Below are 26,923 nucleotides of genomic sequence, written 5' to 3'. Positions count from 1 at the left end.
ACCTGAGACCATCCACAGAGAAAACAAGTGCATGGGCAACTCATAGAAATATGCCATCCATGTACATAATTTAAACTTTTCTAGTAGTCACATTAAAAAAGCAAAAAAAAAAATTAGTTTTAATATCAACCCAATACAGCCAATATATTATAATTTTAACATGTAATCAGTGTAAAAATTGAGCTATTTTATAGTATTTTTTCCATACTGAACTTTCAAGATTTAGTGTATATTTTAATCTCAATATGTGCTAACCACATTTCAAGTGATCAATAGCCACTTGAAATGAAGTGGCTAGTGGCTCCTGTAGTAGACAGTAAAAGTGTAGAATGAAAAGGTAGTATATGAGGTTGGACAAAAGCACTCTGGTAAGAAGTGTGATAGGATACATACATTATAAGCTTCACTGTTTTTATGATTCATGTAGTATATTCTATTCCTTATGGTTTTCCCCTAATATTTAGAGAAGCTTTTTAAATTCCAGTGTTTCTCAGCAGTGCTAATAAGAATCACATGCTGGGAAGGGATTTTCATGGGGACACCTACCTCCCCCAGGGAAATCCCAAGAGGAAGGTGAAATTCTCAGTACAGAGTTCTTCCTACTTGGGCAATCCCTTCAGACCTTACTGTGAAAACTCTGGATTTTTGTTTTAGAAGGAAATTGCTTTTCTTCACAATTCCTTTTCAAAAGTTTCATACCTTAGCTGCCAGCAATAAAATGTATTTACAGTAATTACAGCCAAAGCCACCATATATCCTAGATTTTTCCAGGATGGTGTTAATTTTTTAAGAGTATCTCTTTCACTCCATGCATATTGAAATTTGGTTCAGAAGACAGGATCACTCTGTCAGCTTTGAGTGTGTAATACTGTGGAGGGCTATAGTGACCAACCAACTGGTTTTCAACAATTTCTGGAATTAGAACTTAATTCTGGATACTTCTCTATAAATGGTTTCCATAAACTGCTCCTTTCCTGGAGGCTGAAATAGGTCCCAGAGAAGCCAGGTCTCTTCTGGAACAGCAGAACTTGGATCCGAGTGGTGGCTCTTCTTTCTCAGGAGACCTCGTTTAGGCTACTGTGCACAAATCAATCAGAGTTATAATGGGTGCTTTTTCCGAGAAAGAAGATATTTAAAGTTATGTAGAGGCAACAAAGCTTTCTAAGAATATTTTTGGCAGGCTGATAAAGAAGGATAAAAAAAAGAAAAAAAAGAAACGATACAGGCCTGGGAGTGGTGTTAGCCTTTGGGACGCCGCCAGGCACCGGTGCTCACGGCTAGAGGAGACAATGCCTTTACTGTTCCTATTCAAAACGCTGCCCGCGTTCTTTAGTTGTCAACTAAAATTACTTCACTTTCAAAATCCAGGCTGTCGGGGATGGGGCGGCCAAGCGATGTCCCAGTGTGCTGGCAGCCCTCCCATGTGGAGCAGGGCGCTGAGACATCTGCAGGGGTGCACAGAGTCGGGGAGCTTGGCCCGCGTTTCCCGGCCGGCCGTCAGTCTCTGGGTGCCCCCTGCTTCCAGGTGGGGACCCCTCCCCCGCAGCGCCGCTCGGCGGGCTCGGAGGAGGGGCTGGGCTGCGAGCACCGCCCCCTCCATCTATCACATGGCCGGAGCGCCAGAAAAACAACAGCTTTGGCCGGGGCCGGGGCTTCAGGACAGGGACCCCGGGCCGTCACCACAGCCCCCAGCTCATGGAGGAGAGTTTTCTCGAATCCTTTGGGAGGCTGAGCCTCCAGCAGCCTCGGCCGCCGGCCCCGCCGCCCCCGCCGCCCCCGCGCGGGTCACTCCCGCGCCGCCACAGCTTTAGGAAACAGCTCTACCTCCTGCGAGGCCTCCCGGGCTCGGGGAAAACCACGCTGGCCAGGTAATGCCCCCGGCACAAGCCCGCCTGTGGGGAGCCCGGGCCGCGCGTGGCTGCGGCGCAGCGTCCCCGCACCGGCCCCGGGTGGCACGGCCCTGCCCGCCGCGGAGCGGTGCCAGGCAGCGGGCCGAGGGCGAGAGGCCCGCAGGCTTCGTGGTCAGGCTGAGCCGGGGGTGACTGCAGAGAAAGGCGCGGGCGGCCCGCCGGCGCGCAGTCCCCGCCACCGCTACCGCCACCACGTCAACAGGCGTCTTCACCTGGGCGCGGAGACGCGGGACGAGCCTGGGCGGGGAGGGCCGCAGGCTGGGAACCCAGTGGGTCAGGCAGCTGCGGAGGCGCTCAGGTGTGCGGAGAGGGGCCTGCTGCAGCCCGCGGACCCCGGTGACAGCGCCACGCGGTGGTCGTCCGAACGAGTTCACCTGCGAATTGCGTAGGCAGCCCAAGGTCCAGGTCAGCTCAGACTACGTGGTTTGGTTGCTGGGCCCCCTTCTAGGCCCACCAGGCCATCCTCAACCACCACCTGCCTGCCTTGCACGTGAGATTTCAGCACCGCTCACCGCTTTTCTCCCTGGCCTGTGCTGACGCTGCTGCTTTCCTGGCCTGCCTGCCTGCCTTCCCCTCTGCCCCGGGATTCCACTAGCCTTTTAGGACTCAGATCTGTTACAGCGCTGGCACTCCACCCACCAGTAGATGCTTGCCTTCTAGGCTCTGGGACATCCTGTTTACACCTCTGACTGCTGGGTTTTGCACATGGTTGGTTCTGTTGATCTTTGTGTAAGTTTCTTCAAGGTAGGGGCCATATGGTTACTCTGCCAAGCACATTATCTGGCGTGGAGTCATTTTTCAGTGGAAAAAGTGTTCCCTTGTTCTCAGAGAGTTTTCCATTTCCTTAGAGAGATGAGGCTAACGAAGAATCAGGGAGTGTACATTCAGGGTCTGGGTCTTTTGGGTGTCAGGGAACTATGATGGCCCTTGGAGATGTGTTGCCACTTTTAGTCGAATCCCAGCTGATTTTTGGAGCAGAAGCCTTTAGCAAAACAATATTGCTACATTTCACAGATTAAAGGGATGGGTGACTTCCAAAAGGCTTTTGGAACATCAGAAAAGCAAACAAGTCAAAGAAAGTTGTCTGATTATGCAAATGAGATGCAAACCCAACTTTTATTTCATTGGTGAAAATGCACTATACAAAGGCCGAACGTATTGGAATATCTGCACATTCCCTGATCCCCTAATTTTTGGTTTCTCTGACTGGGTGAGGAGGTGGAGGGTACAGAGTGGGGGAGTCTGCTTAGAACTCAATAGAAGGAGGTTAATTTATGATACGGTCATGGGAGGGAGGGGGCATCTGTTAACAGTGAAGTAACTTACGTAGTCAAATCCTGTTTAGTTTCATTTTGGCTTTCCTGATCTGTGGCCTGTCACACACTGAGTGTCAAAGGAAGTAAATGTGTCTTGTCCACATTGTTTATTACTGCTCAGAAGGGAAATCATATGATGAGTGGAGGTGCACAGACTTACTTGACCATCAGAAGCTGTCAGTTTTGGACCTTAACCTCCTTATCTGTAAAGTGAGGGACTTGACCTCAGTGGTCTTTAAAGTCCCTTCTGACTCTGTCATTCTATACTTCTAGTATTTTATTTGCTGGATGACGTCTGGCTAAACAGAAAACGCTGGGTGAGCTAGACCAGCTTGTTAAAGAGCATCTCCCTAGGGACAATTGGCCGGAGCACTGGCTTGGGAGGGCTGAAGATTGTGCCTTACATCCTGTTTGTCAGGAACCTACCTTCTCTGGGACTTATTTTCCTTATATGTGAATATTAAGAAAGGATTAGATTAGGTGATTAAAGATTCCTCTGGCTCTTAATTCTAGTTGTCAGATTTAGAAATGATTTGTTAATAATTGCTAGGTGAAGAGCTTTGACCTTGGAGTCCATTTATGGCTTCAAATCTAAGCTTTATCACTTACTGGCTATGATCTTTACTCCTCTACACCTGAGTTTTCTTTCCTGTTAGGTGGGGATAGCTGCTCTGCCTACTTCAGAGAGCTCTTGTGAAGATTACGTGTGTGTGAAAGAACTTGTCAAACCTTAAAGTGCTATACCGTATATGTTCTAAGGGGGATTAGTTACTGTGTAAGGTGTTGATCAGCTGAGGTAAATGTTCAAGGTGTTACTGGGGAGGAGACTGGCCCTGCAGGGAAGACGGAGGCTGTTTCATGAGGTCTCCTGTTAGGCTGCATACTGGCAGTTCTGGGAGCAGAGGGGCCTTGGCACGGCTTTGGGGTGGGTTGTGCATCTCTATACTGAAATCTGGGAAGTAAGCAAGGAAGTAGCCATAGCTCAGTCAGAATGGAAGCATGCAGTGAAGATGAAGCCGTGTGGCCTGTGTGTCACACAGGCTGTGCCTTCCCTGCTTTCTTGGGAGGTCGGTGGCGGAGAGAAGAAGAACACCAAATTGTTAAAAAAATAAACATATAGAAAATGGTCAAACTGTGAGGCTGTCTTATGTATAATTAGATTCTGGGAAATTCATATTTTCTTTATTTTATATATTTTTATATTTTCTATAATGAATGTGTATTTTTTTTAATCAGAAAAATAAAAATGCAGGTCTTTTATTCTGGTTAAATTTTAATTCTCATTTGATTAAAGAAATAATAAAAATGCTTTTGAAATTAGGATATGTCTTGTCTTCCAAATTGGTGTTGGATTTCTATTCTTTTCACCTATTTTTTTTCTTCATAGTTAGAAAGGACCAGAATGTGGAAGCCATCTATTTAAATTATTTGTAACATTAAAAAATAGAATTTTATATGGTTTAAAAATTTTTTAAGTACATCAAAGTAATAAAAATTAGCATGCCCCCTAAGTCTGTTCTATCACCTCTATTTCATCTAAAAAACATTTCAAAAATAGGTTCTTATCATTGACCTGTAAGTACCACTTCTAGGAATTCATCTGAAAGTAACAATTGGAAAAGCAGATGAAGACAGAGGAATGTTCATCACAGAATGTTTTTATGTAATAGAAAAAAAAATGTGATCCAATGGAAACATAAAAAATACCGGATTGACTTATAAGTCATGCAGTCATTAATGGGAACATTGGTATATATGCTCCCATTAATGTGACATGTAAATATCACACCCCCATTAATTTTAAAAGCCTGTAACAAAGCTATCTATCTATCTATCAATCATCTATCTATGCATACACACACACACAAACCCAATTTTCTTTTTTATTTTAATGAGAGGAGGGGAGGCAGAGACAGACTCCCTCCTGCGCCCCGACCAAGATCCACCTGGCAAGTCCACTAAGGGGTGATGCTCCGCCCATCTGGGGCTCTTGCTTCGTTGCAACCAGAGCCATTTTTTAGTACCTCAGGCAGAGTCCATGGAGCCATCCTCAGCACTTGTGGCCAACTTGTTCTAATCCAGCTTTGGCTGCAGGAAGGGAGGAGAGAGAAAGAGAGAGAGAAGCGAGAGCAAGAGGGGTGGAGAAGCAGATGGGCACTTCTCCTGTGTGCCCTGACTGGGAATCAAACCCAGGACATCCAGACACCAGGCTGATGCTCTACCACTTTGAGCCAACCGGCCAGGGCCAAATCCAGTTTTTTGGTCAAAGAAAGAAGTGTACATATCTTTATAGACAGTTGTGTGAAAGGTAGACATCTGTTGATAGTTGTTAACTTTAGATAGTGGGATTATGGACTTTCCCTGTTGACTTATTTTATCATGTGTCTACAAGAAATATGTATCACTTTAACTTTTTAAAGGTGAATATAACTTTTTACAGTTGAAAGTAGGTTTGTTCAATAACTTAGTGGGTTAGACCTAGGTTGTGGACAAAGCATTTACTAAATAACAAAATAAATGTCATTTGCTATAAAAAAGGCTTTTTTCCTAGGTCATTCTCAATTGGACATAGTATACTAAGAAACTTTTTTAATCTACAAAGAGATTGACTTTAAATACTGTTATTAATTTTATGTTAATTATTAAATATTATTTATTTTTATTAGTTAACATAAGAACTAACCTGGATCACTTGATTCTTCAACACCTTAGGTTCTTTTTCATTAAAATGGAGCTAATGTCCTATTAATAAGTTTATTGTGGGGATTGAGGCTACTGTTGTAAACAGGTCCTATAACCTTACCTGGAAACCACTGTAGAATGCGTGGGCTTTATGAATACCAACTATTGTTAATTATTACTCACTAACCAACAATAATAGTATTCCCTGAGTACTTGTACGACTATTAGCAGCTACTTAGTAAGGTAGATACCAAAGAGTAAGAGAAGGAGCCTATACTAAGAGACTAAGAGATAGAGACTAAGAGATAGGGAGCAATAATCAGCACACAGCTGTAGGTAAATGACATCTAATGGAGAGACCATCCATGTGCTGTTGGTGTTCAAGGCCAGAGCAATCACTGAGAATAATGAGGAAAACAGATAATTAGAAAAAGTGGTCTCCTCCATATAGAGGTGTTTCTTGAGTTGGTCTGGAAGATGAGAGGAGACTGTGGTGCAACAGAGAAGGACTGGCACCATGACTACAGAGATGGAGATGGGAAAGAGTTGGGTGTCCCCCAAGCCAGTGAGGAGAGTGGCTGGACCTGCATGCATGGACCATATGAGTGAACATGTGGTTAGGTGAACCCAGGGCCAGATCATAGAGAACTTTAATTAAAAGCTGGACAAAGGAGTACAGACTTGATAGAATAGGATTCCAATTCCAAGATCCCTTCAGTCAGCAGATGATCCAGAACTGTTTCCACAGCTGAGCTGACAAAGTCATCAGGATCGGCAGGTACCCATTCCTCCTGCCTCAGCAAAGCATCTGTGGACAATCTGTCTACTTCTGTGCTATGAATGTGTGTGCAAAAATATCACCCTTTGGCCTGATCAGGTGGTGGCGCAGTGGATAGAGTGTCGGACTGGGATGCCGAGGACCCAGGTTCAAGACCCCGAGGTCGCCAGTTTGAGCGTGGGTTCATCTGGTTTGAGCAAAAGCTTACCAGCTTGGACCCAAGGTTGCTGGCTCGAGCAAGGGGTTACTCGGTCTGCTGTAGCCCCATGGTCAAGGCACATATGAGAAAGCAATCAATGAACAACTAAGGTGTCGCAACGAAAAAACTGATGATTGCCCTGGCCGGTTGGCTCAGTGGTAGAGCGTCAGCCTGGCGTGCGGGAGTCCTGGGTTCGATTCCCGGCCAGGGCACACAGGAGAAGCGCCCTTCTGCTTCTCCACCCCTCCCCCTCTCCTTCCTCTCTGTCTCTCTCTTCCCCTCCTGCAGCTGAGGCTCCATTGGAGCAAAGATGGCCCGGGCGCTGAGGATGGCTCTGTGGCCTCTGCCTCAGGCGCTAGAATGGCTCTGGATGCAACAGAGGGAAGCCCCAGAGGGGCAGAACATCGCCCCCTGGTGGGCATGCCGGGTGGATCCCAGTCGGGTGCATGCGGGAGTCTGTCTGACTGCTTCCCCGTTTCCAGCTTTGGAAAAATGAAAAAAAAAAAAAAAGAAAAAACTGATGATTGATGCTTCTCATCTCTCTCTGTTCCTGTCTGTCCCTATCTATCCCTCTCTCTGACTCTCTCTGTAAAAAAAAAAAATCACCCTTTGGGTTTTTTAAAAGCATTTCTAAGTGTACAGTTTAATGGCATTAATTACATGATGTTGGGCACCATTACCACCCTATATTTCAAAAATTTTCTTATCACCGAAACTCAAACTTTGTACCAATTAAGCAATAATCCCCTGTTCTCCCCACGCCCTTCTGCCCCATTAACCTTTGATCTACTTTCTGTGTCTATATATTTGACTGCTCTAGTTGCCTCATGTAAGTATAATCACACAGGATTTATTTTTCTGTGTCTGGCTAATTTCACTTAGCTTAATGTTTGTAAGGTTCATCCAGGTTGTGGCGTGTGTCAGAACCATATTACTTTTTATGACTTAATAATACTCCATTGCATGGTATTGTCCTTTTGAAATGAAATAAATTGAAGTGGCAGTAGTAAAGGATAGTCTTTTCTTTTTTTTTAAATGGCCTTATTTGAAAAATTAAAAGTTGTCAACTTGATCTCAGTTCCCTGGCAGTTTTTTGAATCTTTACATATCCTTTGGAGTAAAGTTTGGGGTCGATGCCCTAGTACACTCTGCATCCTTCGTAATGCTTTTGTTCTTTCGCCACCATCACAGTGGTTTCTGACATGGACTCCCTTAGGCTCAGAAGAGGCTTGCTGACACCTGTCTTATTTTCTTGTGCATATGCCTGGATAACGTGGAATTTTCCATGAAGAGAACTATCTATTTATCTCTTGGCACTAGAGCTTTTCAAGGAAGTGAAAAGATGCTTTCCTGATGTGGTGCGAAGACAAGAGATGGGGACAAAGGTACACTTTATAAACAGTGGGATGTGGGAGCAGTGAGAAGAAAAGAACAGTTGGGTTAGCTAAGCAGGGAATTGTTAGGCTGTTGTGCTCGGCAGTGCTCCTAGCTAGCAGGCCTGGACCATGAAGGTTTTGCTGATCAGACCAAGGCTCTCATAAATGAAAGCAAAGTCAAAATAGTGCACAGCATTTCAAGTCTGTGTGTATGAAATGAGAGTATCAGGTGGGTGACATCTCAGATGCATAGTCATTTAGGTCTACTTGGAGAAACATTTAAATTTTTAATGATTTTCCTAAAGTAGGTCCTAAATCTCTGCCCCCCACTGCTGAAAGTCCTTGCAGTGCCTCTCTCTGGAGACTGGGACAAATGAGGACTGTCCGTGCTATATATGTTCACCAGAGGGTAGGAGCACAAACAGTGACTGGAAAGGCTGCCAACTCTAGGACTCACCAGCACCATAGTCCAGGAGCCACTGCATTGGGCAATATAATGCTGCAGGACTGACTTGTGATTAGAGAAGCAGTAGAAATAGAGGAAGAGGTGAAATAGGAAGAATGTTTTTATAGGAAAATCTCAGGGGATGGACAGGAAGATCCCTTAGAGTTCATCTAATCTAAGCCCAAGGCTGTAAACTCTGACATGTTAAGCATGTTGATGAAGTCATGGAGGTATATTCTCTGGATTTCCAGTCCAGAGCTCTAACACAGCAAAGAGAAAGGCGAGTGGAAGTGAGCGGTCAAGTGGAGAGGTGGATTGTCATCTGTTGTATGATGAAACATGCTTATAGGCCCTAGGAAGAGGGCGTGGTTTACTTGGATTTCAACTGTCAGCATAAAAGCCACATTTTATTATTTTTCACTATTGCCAATATATTCTGATTTTATATTCTGATATAAGTCACCAGGGAATTAATTTCTTCATTCATGTGCTGTCATTGGCAGCAGTGGGAGGAGATGAGATTTAGATTTTTAATAAGCATTCATGTAATATAATAAAGAAAAGCTTGTCTAGTGTCTTAAGTGTTCCTTCACAAGGGTCTCTGTTGCATCATGTGTATGGCTTGAGGGAAGGCTGGCTGTTTTTATCTTGATGGGAGACTGGGGGAAGGGCAGGAATGGAGAAAGAAAAGTCTTTGTTTACTGAGGATCAGCTGTATACCTGCCTGGATCTTTACAATAGCCCTAAGATAGAATTGTTTTTATTTTATACTTTTATAGATTCTGAGACTCAGGATTTCATAATATGCTTGATGGTCTTACCTCACAGGATGTTCATGGGCAAACACCCATGTTCCCTTTTCACAGTTATTTGAGAATCCAATTGAAGTTCAGAGTGTAAAGCTAGGATATTTCAATGCTCTTTCAGGCAAGGATGGAGCAAAGGCTCTGAGGGGCTCGCTCCACGTCGACCACAGCACCGCCAGCACTCATGTCCTGTGCTTTGACTTTTTCTTCCTTGATTAGTACTCCCTGATGTAAACTTACTTAGCTGTTTACTGTCTAGTTCTTTTACTAGAAGGTAAGCTTCATGAGATGTGGAACTTTATTCTGGTCAGCCTCTATAGGGGAAGGCCTGGCATATAGTTGGCCCAAATCTCTTAATAGTTGATGGATTTGTTAATGCCAAAAGCTTTATAAGATTTTCTAGCTCTCTGATCTGTGGTGATTCAGTGGATAAAGAGTCGACCTGGAACACTGAGGTCGCTGGTTCAAAACCCTGTGCTTGCCTGGTCAAGGCACATATAGGAAGCCACTGCTATGAGTTGATGCTTCTTGCTTCTCATCTCTTTCTCTAAAAATCAATAAACAAAATCTTAAAAAAAAAAAAAAAGATTTGCCAACTCATGGGTCTTGATTAAAGAAAAAATCCAAAACGAGAAATGTAAAAAAAAAATTAAAATAAAAAAGGAATGGGCTATGGAATAGACAAGGGAGGAAGAAGAAGGAATGGAGCCTCTCATTCCAAAGTTCTCTTCAGGTCAGGGAACAACAAAATCACTCCTGCTTCACACATGAAGATGTGTAACAGGCTCTTCCTTCACCCAACAGCGATACTGAAAAGGGATTTAAATACTAGAATGAAAGATACAGCTCCCATTTAAGCAGTGGTCAAAAAGGAGCCCAGAGTGACAGTTTTCTTGTATAGCCACTGTTTTCTTGTCTGTAATTAACTTACGACATTTTGGGAAACAGCTAAAAAACCAGTACTGAAGTAGGTATGCTTCAGACTCCTCTATCCTGAGCATGGCTGAAGTGACCAATAGAACACAAACATGTACCATTGCTAGAGTCAGTGGAAGGGTACTGTTCACATATAAGTCTCTGAAAGGAATTTCTGCTACATAGAGCTCCCACAAAGGCCAGCTAGGTGTCTGGGTTTGGATCTGATAAACAGGTCTAATTTAAAGGCATGAAGGGTAAGAGCAAGAGTGAACAGTAGAACAGACTAGGAACTCTTTCTTGGAATCCCCTTATACCCTGGGGCTGGGTATCCATGGGGCTGGAGATAGTTGAGGTCATCTCTGCAAGGCATCAAGTCTTGGTGTGGTGGTTGGCGGCACCAAGGTCAGACCACACCACGCTGCAGGGGAGACAGTCCCAAGTTATTATATACAGTGCTGTCTCTCCTTGCCCCTCAGGCTGTTGGGTCATGGAAATTGTTTCCTACCTTACAATTTAAAGTCCTCAAGGGGAAATCTAATAATATTCAGAGGAAGTGTTGGGATACAAGAAGAATCCTTCTCACAGGCAGTCCCCTTTGGGGGTAAATCCAAGGTTTGGATAAAATTATCAAAGTATAAGGATGAGTAAGTAGAAATTTTCTTCACACGGTTTGGGGCCCTATAAAAAGTGTTCGCATCATTAAGGCTTCAGAGCCTAACATTCAAGAACCATTCATACACTGACCAAATATTTACTATCTCTTACATACCTGATGTTCTTCTAGATGCTTGGAATAGATCAGTGACCAAAAGAGACAGAAGTCTCCACCTTCATGAAACATATATTCTACCAGGGCAAAAAATTCCTGCAGGACATTTTAAACAGCATTTTCTCTACTCTGTTCTTTCAAAAACAAATGAAAAAGGTTTCCATAGCCAGTCCTCTTGAGTTATATGTACCCTCAAGAAATGTTCCACATTTGCCCAAGGAGATGAGTCACAGTGATGTTCACTGGAACTTGTTCATGATAGGGAAATTTGCAAACAACCTAAACTGTACTAGAGGAAAGGATAAATAAGTGTGGTTTCCTTATTTTATAGCACTCAAGTGTAGTTTTAGCTTATAGTGCTGGGGCCAGGAACCAAGGTTATAATCCAGTTGTACCACTCACTGGTCTCTCCCTCCATCCTGCTTTGTTGAGATGTAAAGACATATGATCTTGTGTAAGCTCAAGGTGTACAATGTGTTGGGTTTTTTGTTTTTTGGGGGTTTTTTTGGTGACAGAAAGTGAAAGAGACAGAGAGAGGGACAGATAGGAACAGACAGACAGGAAGGGAGAGAGATGAGAAGCATCAATTCTTCGTTGTGGCATTTTAGTTCATTGATTGCTTTCTCATATGTGCCTTAACTGGGGGGCTACAGCAGACCAAGTGACCCCTTGTTCAAGCCAGCGACCTCCGAGTTTTTAACCTTTGTCCCAGTCCGATGCTCTATCCACTGTGCCACCACCTGGTCATGCATGTATTGATTTGATATACCTATACATTGCAAAATGTTTACCACCATAGCTTAGTTAATACCTCCTGTGTCATATAATTACCTTTTTTTGTGTGTGTGTGGTAAGAGCACTTAAGATCTATAGTCTTTAAAACTTCCAAGTGTATTGCCTGACCAGGAGGTGGCATAGTGGATGGAGCATCGGACTGGGATGCGGAAGGACCCAGGTTCGAAACCCCGAGGTCGCCAGCTTGAGTGCAGACTCATCTGGTTTGAGCAAAAGCTCACCAGCTTGGACCCAAGGACCCAAGGTCGCTGGCTCAAGCAAGGGGATACTCGGTCTGCTGAAGGCCCGCGGTTAAGGCACATATGAGAAAGCAATCAATGAACAACTAAGGTGTTGCAATGCGCAATGAAAAACTAATGATTGATGCTTCTCATCTCTCTCCATTCCTGTCTGTCCCTGTCTATCCCTCTCTCTGACTCACTCTCTGTCTCTGTAAAAAAAATAAAAATAAAAAAATAAAAATAAATATTAAAAAAAAAACTAAAAAAAACCCCTTCCAAGTATATTAACTATAGTCACCATGCTGTACATTAGATGTCCAGGAGGTATTCATCTTACACTGGAAGTTTATACCCTTTGATCAACATCTCCTTATTTCCCTCATCCCCCAGCCCCTGGTAACTGCCACTCTGCTCTGTTACTATGAGTTTGACTTTTTTTTAGATTCCACATATGCATTCATACAGTATTTGTCTTTCTCTGACTGATTTTTTTCACTTAGCAATATGCCCTCAAGGTTCATCCATGTTGTTGCAAATGGCAGGATTTTTCTCTTTCTCATGGCTGAATAATATTCCATCAATTATATGTACCACATCTTAGCTTTTTCCATTCATCTTTTGATGGAACTCAGGTTGTTTCCATATCTTAGCTATTGTGAATAATGCTGCAGTGAACAAGGGAGTGCAGATATCTCTTCTAGATCTTGTTTTCATTTTCTCTGGGAAAATACCCAGGAGTGGAATTGCTGGATCATATGGTAGTTATAGTTGTAAATTTTTGAGAAAACTTCATCCTATTTTCCACAGTGGCTGCACCAATTTACATTCCCACTGAAAGTGTACAAGTGTTCCCTTTTCTCCACACTCTGGCCAACACTTACCTCTTTCCTTTTGATGATAGTCATTCTAACAAGTTTCAGGTGATTGTTGTGATTTGCATTTCCCTGATGATACTGAGCATTGTATGTCTCTCTTGGCCATTTGTATGTCTTCTTTGGAAAAATCTTATCCTGGCTGGTTGGCTCAGTGGTAGAGTGTTGGCCTGGTATGTGGAAGTCCCAGGTTCGATTCCTGGTCTGGGCACACAGAAGGAGTGACCATCTGCTTCTCCATCCCTCCCTTTTCCCCTTCTCTCTTTCTCTCCCTCTTCACCTCCTGCAGCCATGGCTCGATTAGTTTGAGTGCATTGGCCCCAGGCACTGAGGATGGTTCTGTGGAGCCTCCACCTCAGGTGCTAAAAATAGCTCAGTTGCGAGCAAGGTCCTAGATGGGCAGAGCATCAGCCCCAGACAGGAGTTACCAGGTGAATCCCAGTCTGGGTGCATACCATAGTCTGTCTCTCTATCTCCTTTCCTCTCAACTTGGAAAAGAAGAAAAAAGAAAAGAATAACGTCTATTCAGACCCTTTTCCCATTTTAAAATCAGATTGTTATTTATTTTTGCTATTGATTTGTATGAGTTCTTTATACATTTGGATATTAGCCATATATATGATTTAAAAAAATTTTCTCCCATTTAGTAGGTTGCTTTTTCATTTTGTTGATGTTTCTTTTGCTGTGCAGAAGACTTTTAGTTTGATGTGGTCCTGCTTGTTAACTTTTGCTTTTGTTGTGTATGCTTTTGGTGTCATATCAGAATAATATTGCCAAGACCAATGTCAATTTGCTTTTCCCTACACTTTCTTTTAGGAGTTTTATGGTTTCAGGTCTTATATTTATGTCTTTCATCTATTTCAAGTTAATTTTTGTGAGTGGTGTAAGAGAGGGGTCCATTTTTGTTCTGTATGTGGTTATTCAGTTTTCAGAACACCATTATTATTAAAGACACTATACTTTTTCTACTGAGTGCTTTTGATTTGCCTGTCACCTTATATTGAGGGCTTACAGTTCTGTTTGATTGATCTATGTGTCTTTTTTTATGCTAGTATAATACTGTTTTGATTGCTATAGACTTATAGTATAGTCTGAAGTCAGGAAGTATGATGCCTCCAGCCTTTGTTCTTCTTTTTTTTTTTTTTTTTTTCATTTTTTTCATTTTTCTGAAGCTGGAAACGGGGAGAGACAGTCAGACAGACTCCCGCATGCGCCTGACCGGGATCCACCCGGCACGCCCACCAGGGGCGGACGCTCTGCCCACCAGGGGGCGATGCTCTGCCCATCCTGGGCGTCGCCATGTTGCGACCAGAGCCACTCTAGCACCTGAGGTAGAGGCCACAGAGCCATCCCCAGCGCCCGGGCCATCTTTGCTCCAATGGAGCCTTGGCTGCGGGAGGGGAAGAGAGAAACAGAGAGGAAAGTGCGGCGGAGGGGTGGAGAAGCAAATGGGCGCTTCTCCTGTGTGCCCTGGCCGGGAATCGAACCCGGGTCCTCCGCACGCTAGGCCGACGCTCTACCGTGTTCTTCTTTTTCAATTTTGCTTTGTCTCTTTGGGGTCTTTTGTAGTTTCATATAAATTTTACCATTATTTTTTCTATTTCTGTGAAAAATGCCTTGGAATTTTGATGAGGATGCATTGAATCTATAAATGGCTTTGGGTGGTAGGGACATCTTAACAAGATTAATTCTTCTGATCCATGAACATGAGATATCTTTCCATTTGCTTGTGTCTCTCTTCAAATCTCTTTCACCAAAGACGTGTAGTTTTTAGTGTACCTATTTTTTACCTCCTTGGTTAAATTTATTCCTAAGCATTTTATTGTTTTTGATACAGTTATAAATGGGATTGGTTTCTTTATTTTTTCAGATGTTTTGTTGTTAGTGTGTAGAAATGCAACTGATTCCTGTAAGTTGATTTTGTATCCACTCACTGGTCTTAATTTCTCATTTGTACCTAGGGATTACTAACAGTACTTATATCACAGGTCTGTTTGAGCATTGTATGAGAAGCGTAAAGCCAGAACAATGCTTAGATCACAATAAGCATTTAATATATCTTAGCTATGTATATTATTATGCTGATAATGGAGCACAGCATAGCAGTTAAAAGTAATGGACTAAGTCTGTATACCAACATACATGATCTAAAAATATAATTTTTCTTCATTTATTAATTTATTGAATGCTTGTTATGTTCTAGTTAGTAGGTTGGAACCACCAGTGGACAAAATAGACAAAGATCCTGCCCTCAGGGGCCTTATATGCTAGAGGTAGGGATGGAAAATATAAGGAAATTGTATGTTATTTCAGGAGGTGACAAGTGCTGTGAAAGAGGAACAAGAGGAAGATAGTAAAAGTGTTTGGGGTTGTCAGACTTAAGGTGGGGTTGCCAGACTTAAGACACAACAAATATGAAAAAAATGTCAACAATTATCAGCTTCAGACAATGGGAATACAGCTGTTTCTTATAGCATTTCTTTTGCTTTTATATTATTTATTGTTTTTCTCAAAATTCTTCTCTATGATGCAAAAGAAAAAAGCAATGCCTCACTGGTGGTTGTGCAGTGGATAGAGCGTCAACCTGGGATGCTGAGGACCCAGGTTTGAATCCTTGTGGTCACCAGCCTGAACGCAGGCTCATTCAGCTTGAGTGCGGGGTCATCAATATGGTCCCACAGTCGCTGGCTTGAGCCCAAATGTCAGTGGCTTGAAGCCCTGGGGTCACTGGTTTGGCTGTAGCCCCCCAGTCAAAGCACATATGAGAAGAAATCAGTGAACAACTAAAGTGACACAGCTATTAGTTGATGCTTCTTGTCTCTCTCCCTTCCTGTCTGTCTCTCTTTATTTCTTACAAAAAAAAAAAAAATGAGGCAAAAGCAAAATGATAACAAGGAGACTCAAATATAAAGAGAATTTGGCTAAGGAGCAGAAAAATGTTAAAGTAACTAAATGAGATCTGTTTCTTTAAAATAATCTAATGTAAATTTTGGAATTTTAAAGTTCATTAGAGATAGAGATGAGCAGAATCATAATGCAGAAAATTAAAGTCACAGAGAAGACAAATATGAGGATAAGTATAACCAAATAAAACCAGAAAAAATATAGCCTAAGCAACAATTCACAGATATAAGAAGACATATTTCTAAGTTGAAGACCTAAACAGAAATGGTAAGAAATAAATCCTATACCTAGACATATCCTGGTAAGAATATTGCAAAAGCTAACTATTAACTAACTACCCTATTCCCTTAGTTCCTTTTTATTAGGTGTGGCAATGTGCCAACTATGAAGCTATGTTTCCCAGCCCCCTTCCTCTTCCTGCTGTGTAGAATATGGGTGTAAGAGCCGGAGCTGCAGGACGCACAGAGTGGAAGAATAATGTGTCAACCTACTATGAAAGATGGTTGACACACATACGTATACATGGGAAAAGAGTAAAGAAAAACAAGAAAGATGGTAGACACCTGGTCCCATGTTGACCTAGGTCCATGTGATACCAGCTCTGGATTCTGCCTCTGGATCTCAGTATGTATATATATTTAAAATGCCACTGTGATCTGCATTTTTTGTTAAATGCAATTGAGCTCACTTGTAACTGAAACATCTATGGTAAGGGGCTGTAATCCAAATTGCTAATTAATGTGCAAAGAGAATGGAGTGCTTTCTCAGAGCCATGAGAACTCACAGAGTCTATAACACCCACATGCCCTGCCTCTGTATAAACCTGGGGTGAAATTCTGGCTGTGTAACCAAGCTGTGTAAACCCGAACCACTTCTTTACTCTCGTGAAGACTTCATTTCTTTTCTTTCTTTTTTTTTTTTTTTGTATTTCTCTGAGGCTGGAAACGGGGAGAGACAGTCAGACAGACTCCCGCATGCGCCCGACCGGGATCCACCCGGCACACCCACCAGGGGGCGATGCTCTACCCCTCCGAGGCGTCGCTCTGTTGTGACCAGAGCCACTCTAGTGCCTGGGGCAGAGGCCAAGGAGCCATCCCCAGTGCCCGGGCCATCTTTGCTCCAGTGGAGCCTCGGCTGCGGGAGGGGAAGAGAGAGACAGAGAGGAAGGAGAGGGGGAAGGGTGGAGAAGCAGATGGGCGCTTCTCCTGTGTGCCCTGGCCGGGAATCGAACCCGGGACTTCTGCATGCCAGGCCGACGCTCTACTGCTGAGCCAACCGGCCAGGGTAAGACTTCATTTCTTTATCGAGTAACTGGAGAAAACTATTCAATAAAATTGTTATGAAGGTTAAGGACAGTTAATATATGTCTAGCTTTATGGCCAGTGCTTAGAACTTTTGGGAAAAAATGTTTATTAGAACAACCAACTTGAGACTTCCATGAGAAGGATCAAAGACATCAAGAAGGTGATATCCTTGTATTTGATATTGTTCAGAACTATCTCTACAGGAAAATAGGAAAATAAAAGTTTATGTTTTATAAAGGAACAATTTGTAGCTATTGAGTATAATCAAGAAAATATTGGGAAAAATTAAAACAAAAAAATAAAAAATATATCAGAAAAGGACTTAATGAAGAACTTACACATCCAGTTTAGTGGGACAAAATATAAAGTTCAATGATAGGCCTATAGTTGGTATAGAATAAAAAATATATATTTAAAAAAATTTTTATTTCTTGATTTTACAGAGAGAGAAAGGGAGGGAGGGAGAGAGGGAGAGAGAGGGACAGAAACATCAATTTGTTTCTGTATGTGCCCTAACCAGGATTGAACCAGCAGCCTCTGCATATCGGGATGGTACTCTAACCAACTGAAATATCTGGTTAGGGCAATAAAATATTTTACAACAATAAAGAGTTGATGAGTTAATGGTTTGGGGATAACCAGTTTGCAATGTGGAAAAAAAAAAGTCAAGTTAGATCCTTAGCCAATGTCTCATGCCAAAATAAAACTTTAGATGGATTGGGGAGTAAAATGTAATAGAACACAGATGAACATTTACATAAACTTGGAGAGGGAAACACTGTTGAAAATATATCATGAAAGGCAGAAAATAGAATACAAAAGAGGGATACACGTGACAAGAAAAATTACCAAAAATTTAGACTTTTGTGTTAGTTTTGTTATAAACAAAATTAGAAGAAATTTACATATTCACTAAGAAAGAGATATATCTCCCAATAAAGAGGCTTTATTAACGATCAAACAAAAGACACAGAAATACAATTGACAAAAGAATATCTCAGGCCCTGGCCGGTTGGCTCAGCGGTAGAGCGTCGGCCTAGCGTGCGGAGGACCCGGGTTCGATTCCCGGCCAGGGCACACAGGAGAAGCGCCCATTTGCTTCTCCACCCCTCCGCCGCGCTTTCCTCTCTGTCTCTCTCTTCCCCTCCCGAAGCCAAGGCTCCATTGGAGCAGAGATGGCCCGGGCGCTGGGCATGGCTCTGTGGCCTCTGCCTCAGGCACTAGAGTGGCTTTGGTCGCAATATGCGACGCCCAGGATGGGCAGAGCATCGCCCCCTGGGGGGCAGAGCACCGCCCCTGGTGGGCGGGCCGGGTGGATCCCGGTCGGGCGCATGCGGGAGTCTGTCTGACTGTCTCTCCCTGTTTCCAGCTTCAGAAAAATGAAAAAAAAAAAAAAAAGAATATCTCGGCCCTGGCCGGTTGGCACAGCGGTAGAGCGTTGGCCTGGCGTGCGGGGGACCCGGGTTCGATTCCCGGCCAGGGCACATAGGAGAAGCGCCCATTTGCTTCTCTACCCCCACCCCCTCCTTCCTCTCTGTCTCTCTCTTCCCCTCCCGCAGCCAAGGCTCCATTGGAGCAAAGATGGCCCGGGCGCTGGGGATGGCTCCTTGGCCTCTGCCCCAGGCGCTAGAGTGGCTCTGGTCGCGCCCCGGAGGGGCAGAGCATCGCCCCCTGGTGGGCAGAGCATCACCCCTGGTGGGTGTGCCAGGTGGATCCCGGTCGGGCACATGCGGGAGTCTGATTGTCTCTCTCTGTTTCCAGCTTCAGAAAAAAAAAAAAAAGAATATCTCAAAATGACCAGTACACAACCTTGCAAAGAAGTTGGGGACAGACTAAATGCCTATCCACTGACCACTGGCTAAGTGAACTATGGTATATCCATAGGAATACCTACATCAAAAACATTAGAAATAATGCCATAGAATAATATCTCATGAGGTGGGAAATAATTACTATGGAAATAAGTTTGGTGAAAAGTTGGTATGCTACACTATGTTTCTGCTTTTATATTTTAAAAAATAAGATGAAAAAGAAATTCTATGTATCTATCAATCAGTCATCTGGAAAGAAGATCAAAATGTTAATACTAATTATTTTAGATGGGGGAATATAGGAACCTCTCCTTTTTGAAGTTTTTGGTTTCAAACCATTCTATAGTGAATATGTATTTCTTTGCAAATTAGAAAGGAAAAATAATATTTTTAAGGTTTTTGTAAACAAAGACACAGGTGATAGACTGACGGGGTACCTGCTGGCCAAATTTGGGACAATTTGAGCATCCTAAAGAATAGTAGTGGTAGCCCTGGCCAGTTGACTCAGTTGGTAGAGCGTTGGCCCGGTATGTAGATGTTCCAGGTTCAATTCCCAGTCAGAGCACACAGGAGAAGTGACCATCTGCTTCTCCACCCCTCCTCCTTCCCCTTCTCTCTTTTTCTGTCTCTCCTGCAGTCATGGCTCAATTGGTTCCAGTGCATTAGCCCTGGGTGCTGCGGATGGCTCTGTGTAGCCTCCGCCTCAGGTGCTTGTTTGCGAGCGTGGACTTAGATGGAGGTTGCCAGGTGGATACCAGTCGGGGCACATGTGGGAGTCTGTCTCTCTATCTCCCCTTCTCTCACTTGGAAATAGAAGGAAAAAAAGAATAATGGTGGTAAGAATTATTAAAAGGGGAGGGGCCCTGGCCGGTTGGCTCAGCAGTAGAGCGTCGGCCTGGCGTGCGGGGGACCCGGGTTTGATTCCCGGCCAGGGCACATTGGAGAAGCGCCCATTTGCTTCTCCACCCGCCCCACTCCTTCCTCTCTGTCTCTCTCTTCCCCTCCCGCAGCCAAGGCTCCATTGGAGCAAAGATTGCCGGGGCGCTGGGGATGGCTCCTTGGCCTCTGCCCCAGGCGCTAGAGTGGCTCTGGTGGCGTCAGAGCGATGCCCCGGAGGGGCAGAGCATCGTCCCCTGGTGGGCAGAGCGTCCTCCCTGGTGGGCGTGCCGGGTGGATCCCGGTCGGGCGCATGCAGGAGTCTGTCTGACTGTCTCTCCCGTTTCCAGCTGCAGAAAAAAAAAGGGGGGGGGGGGAGGAATGACAATGCCCCTTAGTAAATTACATGAGAAAATCAATATTCTGCGTTCCCAATGTAATAATTGCCAGACCTTCATTAGCAGTGAGTAACGATCACTGAGGGAAAGATTGTTGGGGATTTCACAGTGTGACACCCCACATTACAGGATATTACAATGGAGAGATCTGGCCGACACTGCCTTTTAGCCAAGTGATCAAACTTAGTACACATTGTCATTATGTGCAATCAGAAGTACACAAATTTTACCTCTACTTTCCTTCCAAAATGTTTAACCCAGATCTATATCGTGAGGAAACAATCAGACACATTCAGAATGTGGGGCGTGCTCAAGCTAACTGACCTGGACTCTTTAGGAAGGAGAACCAAGAGGGCATGTGGACTGCTGTAGATTCAAAGACCTTGAAGAGACATAATAGCCACATGCTGTACTGAAAACTGTGACCAATATTGGGACCAATGGGGAAATTTAAAAAGATTTAAATTTAAAAATTTATGAATGTCAGCTATTATAAATTGTTAGTTTTTTAGATGTGATAATGTTATTGTAAGGATGTTCTTCTCATAGGCAATATGACAAAGAAGTTAGGAACAAAGTGTCATGATGTCTTCAACTTAGTATCTTCAAATGAGTCATCAAAAACACATGTGAGAACTAGAACAAATAATCCAAGAATTTGTATGGAACCACAAAAGACCCCCAAAAGCCACAGCAATCTTGAGAATTAAGAGCAAAGTTGGAGGAATCATGCTACCTGATATCAAACCATGCTACAAGGCCATAGTAGTCAAAACAGCATGGTACTGGCATTAAATTTAGACGCATAGATCAATGGAACAGAATAGAGAGCCTAGAAATAAACCAATGCCTTTATAATCACTTAATTTTTGACAAAGGAGGCAAGAACATAAAATGGAGTAAAGATAATCTATTAAATAAATGATGTTGGGAAAATCAGATAGATACGTGCAAAAAAATGAAATTAGACCACCTTCTTACACTGTATACAAGAATAAACTAAAAATGGAATAAGACTTAAACAATACCATAAAACTCCTAGAAGAAACATAGTAAAATCTCGATTATTTTTTAGCAATATTTTTTCTGATATATCTCCTTGGGCAAGGAAACAATAATTAAACAAATGAGAGAGCATCAAACTAAAAAGATTTTGCACAGCAAAAGAAACCAACAAAACGAAAAGACAACCCACTGAATGGGAGAACAAAATTTAGGGGATCTGCTCACAAAAATTAGGGGATCAGGAAAATGCAGATACTCCAGTACTTTCAGCCTTTTGTATAGTGCATTTCCAGCAATGAAATGAAAGTTGGTTTTGCATCTCATTTGCATAATTGAACAATTTTCTTTGACTTGTCGTTTGCTTTCCTGATGTTCTTATTTAATAAAAAAAGTCAAATGCTTATTTTATGGCTTCATATTCATTTTAAAATATCCCCTAATTTTTGTGAGCAGTATATTCACCAATGATATATCTGATAAGGGGTTAATATCCAAAATTTTTAAAGGACTTACATAACTCAACACCAAAAAAAAAAAAATATCCCATTAAAAAATGTTCAGGCTGACCTGTGGTGGCGCAGTGGATAAAGCATCAACCCAGAATGCTGAGGTTGCCAGTTTGAAACCCTGGACTTGCCTGGTCAAGGCACATTTGGGAGTTGATGCTTTCTGCCCCTCCCCTCTTTTCTCTCTCTCTCTCTCTAAAATGAATAAATCTAAAAAAAAAATTTAATAAAAAAAACTGAGGAGAGGACCCAAACAGACACTTCTTCAAAGAGAACACACAGATGGCCAATAGATGTATGAAAAGATGCTCAATGTCACTGATCATCAGAAAAATGCAAATTATAACCACAATGAGATACCACCTCACCCTGTCAGAAGGGCTATCGTCAATAAACCAACAAACAAAAAGAGCTGGCGAGGGTGTGGAGAAAAAGGAACACATGTTCACTGTTGGTGGGAGTGCAGCCACTGTGGAGAGCAGTATGGAAGTACCTCCAGAATTAAAATGGAACTTCCCTCTGACGCAGCCATCCCACTTCTGGATAACCTGAAAAAACCTGAAACACTAAATTCAGAAGAATATATGCACTGCCATGTTCATTGCAGTGTTATTTACAATAGCCAAGATATGAAAGCAACCCAAGTGCCCATCAATACATGAGTGGATAAAAAGTGATGATGCACACAATGGATTATTATGGCATGGATGGACCTATAGGGTATTCTGCTAAGTGGAATAAGCCAGTCAGAGAAAGACAAGTACAATATAATTTCACTTATATGTGGAATCTGAAGAGCAAGATAAACACAACAGAAACAGACTGATGGTTGCCAGAGAGAGGAATTGGGGGACTGGGTGAAAAAGGTGAAGGGATTGAGGAGTGCAGATTGGTAGTCACTAAACAGCCACAGGGATGTAAAGTGCAGCATGGGGAATACAGTCAGTAATATTATGATAACTATATGGTGCCAGGTGGGTGCTGGAAATATCAGGGATCACTTTGTAAATTAGCTGACAGTCTAACCATTATGCTCTACACCCTAAACAAATACAAAATAATATTGAATGTAAACTGTAATTGTAAAGAATTTTAAAATAAAAAACATGAGAAGCAAAATAAATGAAGCAAAATAACAATTTCTGACTGTAGATGAAGGTAAGTAGTGTTCATTGTATATATTATTCTTTCAACTCATTTCTATAGGTTTGAATATTTTTTAAAAGATTTTATTTATGTATTTTTAGAAAGGGGAGAGAGAGAGAATGAGAGAGAGAAGGGGGAGGAGCAGGAAGCACCAACTCCCATATGTGCCTTGACCAGGCAAGCCCAGGGTTTCGAACAGGAGAACTCAGCGTTCCAGGTCAATGCTTTATCCACTGCACCACCACAGGTCAGGCTGAACATTTTCTAAATATAAACTTTTGTGCAGTAAAAAGTTTAGGTAGCAATAAAAAGAAGAGGGAAAAGAATAAATGAGTCTTAAGGGGTGTGGCAACTAAATATACTCATGGACCTTGTTTGGGTTTGACTTTTGATTCAAACAAAGCCACTGTAGGAATATGCTTATGAGACAATCAGGGAAGTTTGAACACTGACAGGATATTTGGTGGAATGAAGTACTGTACAAGCTGGGGAGATTAGACACTCGATGATAACCATGGAAGCTGGGCCATGGGTACACGAGACATGATCATATACTTCTGCACATCTGAGAATTTCCGTAATGAAAAGTTAGTACAGCTCACAATTACATAGGAATGTGGGGCTTTGTCAGTGAGTGAGCAACTGACTAATAGGTATCTAAGTATATTTCGATGGTCCTCTAGTGTTAAATAAAGGATTACAGCCTGACCTGTGGTGGCGCAGTGGATAAAGCGTTGACCTGGAAATGCTGAGGTCACCAGTTCGAAACCCTGGGCTTGCCTGGTCAAGGCACATATGGGAGTTGATGCCTCCAGCTCCTCCCCCCTTCTCTCTCTCTCTGTCTCTCCTCTCTCTCCCTCTCTGTCTCTCTCTCTCTCCTCTCTAAAAATGAATAAATAAAATAAAATTTTTTTAAAAAAGGATTACACAAATAAATTGTGAAATCAAGATTAGTACCTGAGTGGCCTACCTGGATAGCTGGGTTGGATAGAGCATTGTCCTGAAGCACAGAGGTTGCTAGTTTGATCCCCGGTCAGGGTACAGTCAAGAACAAATTGATCTTCCTGTGTTTTTCCCTTCCTCTCTCTAAAATCAATAAAATAAACATTAAAAATAAAAAAGATTAGTACCTGAGTAATTTTAAGTGAATTTGGTGGGGAGCTGGGAGGTGCAGTTTCTGTGAAAGTAATTACCTTTCCTTGTTTCTCCTTTTGTTGTATTCTCATTCTTCCAATTTCCCCCATGCCTGAGGCTCATGACCACCATAAAGAAAAGCTGGAGCTGGGCACTGTCCTTACCACTTCTGAAGAGGATGGAGTGGTATTTATTGCTTCCACTCAAGTATGAGAATTTCAAGATTGTCTGTTTAATCTGGTCTGGTCTTTATTTAGCTAAGAGAGCTTCTAATCCTGTACATTCGAGCTGCGTGTAAGGAGGACCACGCAGGCAGGCTACAGTCAGATGTATCTTAAGCCATGGTGAGCAAGTGGTCCAGCCCCAAGGTGGTCCTGAGCAATTTGACTTTTACTCTAAGGTAAAATTTTGTAATCAAGGAGGATTGTAGTTTCTTTGTTGTGATTTGTTTTTGTTTTCTAGAAAGGGATAGGATTAAAATAAGATGTGAATTTGACACTCATGCCTTAATGGTTTTTTTAAGAAAACATGAGAGTATTCACTTCCAATAGATAATATAAACCCTAAAGAAAGAAGAAAACAAGAGTCAAAAAGACTACGTACAGAGAAAAAGGGATTCAACTGTGGAAATGGTGAAAAAATAAAACCTGTGAGTGGCAGACTTAAGAAAACAAAAGAAACCAGATTTAGATGGATATTAAATCTGGGACCAAAAGGAAAAATAAAAATCTGGGAACTGATATCCATAGTTGCTTTTGTACACAACAGATAAGGAAAGTAATTTATACACTGTTATTTAAACTCTGAACATAGCTTTCATTATGTAGACTGGGTAATATTGATGAAAATAACTTAGAACTGTGACGTGTTCACAAATATAAAATATGCATACCTGAAAATGCTTTTAAGTGATTCCCATACCTGGTTTCTGTGGTGTCTTTATAACAATTGTTTACTTTAGTGTTAGGACGCATGATTTGGCCTTTTCGGTTTGAGTATCTTTAAAGTCAAATATATAAAAGACATTTCTATGGAAACTGAATTTCTTTCATCAAATCTTCTTGGTGCTTCTCTTCCTCTCCCTCCGGTGTCTGGCAGATTTGGAATGGCCGCCTTTCCCATTCTGTCTCCTGCCCTTCAGTGTGGGTCAGCAGTGACTTCCTCGAACAGATGACGTGGTGGTTGCTTAGAAGCTTCCACTCGTGCCCTGCGGGGATGAGTGGAGAGGCCTAGGTGAGTCTGGATGAGTCGAGACTGTGTGGATGACAGCGGCAGACAGCCAGCACCCCAGGCTGCATGATGTCGCGCTGCATGAGTAGTGGTCCCAGGCCAGACAGAGCTGGTCTGGTAACCCGAGCCCACCACTCACCCACAGAACAGGCCCACCCTCTTCCACACACAGACTTCCAGGATCTGAGGATGACCACCAGGTTCCAGTGCTGTGATCTGTTCTCAGCTTCAGCGCCCACAGTCCTTCCTGTCTGGACTTCGCTATTCTGCCTGTCGTGTGGTCGTGGTCCTCAGGCCCTCATGTGGGCCTGGCCACTCCTCTCTGGACATACCCCAGCCTGCCAACTCCCTCTACAACTGTGTAGCACTCATCATTGAAAAGCGTTCCCTTGTTCTGGTTTCTCCCTATGTCTCCTGCTCATAACATGCCCTGTAGCAGGAGCTGCCTTCCCTTGGTTCCTTCCCCAGGAGGCAACATTTTCTCATCCCTCCAGGTGCAGGTCAAGTGCAGTCTCCTCGGCAGTGCTGCCCATCACAACTCGCTCCTGACCCGAGTGCTGGTAGGGTCCTTGTGCCCAGCTTCTCGCACTGTGCTAGGCCATGTGCTGGGCCAGCTCCTCAGTGGGGCTGTGAGCTCCTTGAAAGCAGTTACTTTATTTTTGTACCTTAATACTTCACATAGTACCGGGCACATATCAAGTGCTTAACAAATGCTTAATGAGTTGGATAATTATCTGATATACTTTGGGTATGTGTATGTACACACACACACACACACAACTGGTCTACTGTTTTCCACAAGGCTATCAAGTGAGACAGTCCCAATTCATGTTTCAATAGAGAATTAAGATCTGGTCCATTGACTTTCCCTGTTTACCACCACAGCCCTTCAAGAAAGAGAATATCGTATTTCCCCATGTATAAGACACACCTTTTACCAAAAAATTTGGGGTCTAAAAACTGGGTGCATCTTATACAGTGGTTGTAGACTTTTTACTTGCATTTCGTGCTTTTACACATAGGAGAAGTTGTATGAATTTTATGATGAATAAAACCTGAGGTCAATAACTTTATGTAATACATTCTTTTTTCAAATCTCAGGCCCCAAAATTAAGGTGCGTCTTATACATGGGGAAATACGGTATATTTCGTTTGGAATTATTGCTCACAAAAGTTAGGGGATCAGGGAACGTGCAGATACTCCAGTACTATCAGCCTTTTGTCTAGTGCATTTTCACCAATAAAGTAAAAGTTGGTTTTGCATCTCATTTGCATAATCAACTTTTTTTCACTTATTTGCTTTTCTGATGTTCTTGTTTAAAAAAATCAAATGTTTCTTTTTTTTATCGCTTCATATTTATTTTGAAATATCCCCTAATTTTTGTGAGCAGTATACTTTCAGCTATCAATGCTGCCTTTTTAAAAAATGCTATCAAGCCCTCCAGGTTTGTGTAGTGTGTCTGGAATGTGTTTATTCATTTCATTTTGCTCTTCCACCTCTCTCTCCTGGTCACTCGGACTA

General features: G+C 42.7%; 1 protein-coding gene and 2 pseudogenes across 1 annotated transcript in view; all 3 read left to right on the top strand.

The window, feature by feature from the left end:
* Positions 1-26,923, top strand: part of LOC136322366 (uncharacterized) — a 43,098-nt pseudogene that overhangs the window by 13,709 nt on the left and 2,466 nt on the right.
* Positions 1,229-26,923, top strand: part of N4BP2L1 (NEDD4 binding protein 2 like 1) — a 32,989-nt gene continuing 7,294 nt past the window's right edge. Inside the window, exon 1 of the mRNA XM_066258267.1 lies at positions 1,229-1,868. Within this exon, the coding sequence (XP_066114364.1) occupies positions 1,696-1,868 (173 nt within the window). The 5' untranslated portion in view covers positions 1,229-1,695. The remainder of the gene's footprint in view (positions 1,869-26,923) is intronic.
* Positions 10,354-10,465, top strand: LOC136327434 (small nucleolar RNA SNORA16B/SNORA16A family; annotated as a pseudogene).

The sequence above is a fragment of the Saccopteryx bilineata genome, chromosome 2 (assembly GCF_036850765.1).
Source record: "Saccopteryx bilineata isolate mSacBil1 chromosome 2, mSacBil1_pri_phased_curated, whole genome shotgun sequence".
Lineage (NCBI taxonomy): Eukaryota > Metazoa > Chordata > Mammalia > Chiroptera > Emballonuridae > Saccopteryx > Saccopteryx bilineata.
Note: the sequence above shows the minus strand (reverse complement) of the source record. Positions and strands in the feature narration are given on the sequence as shown.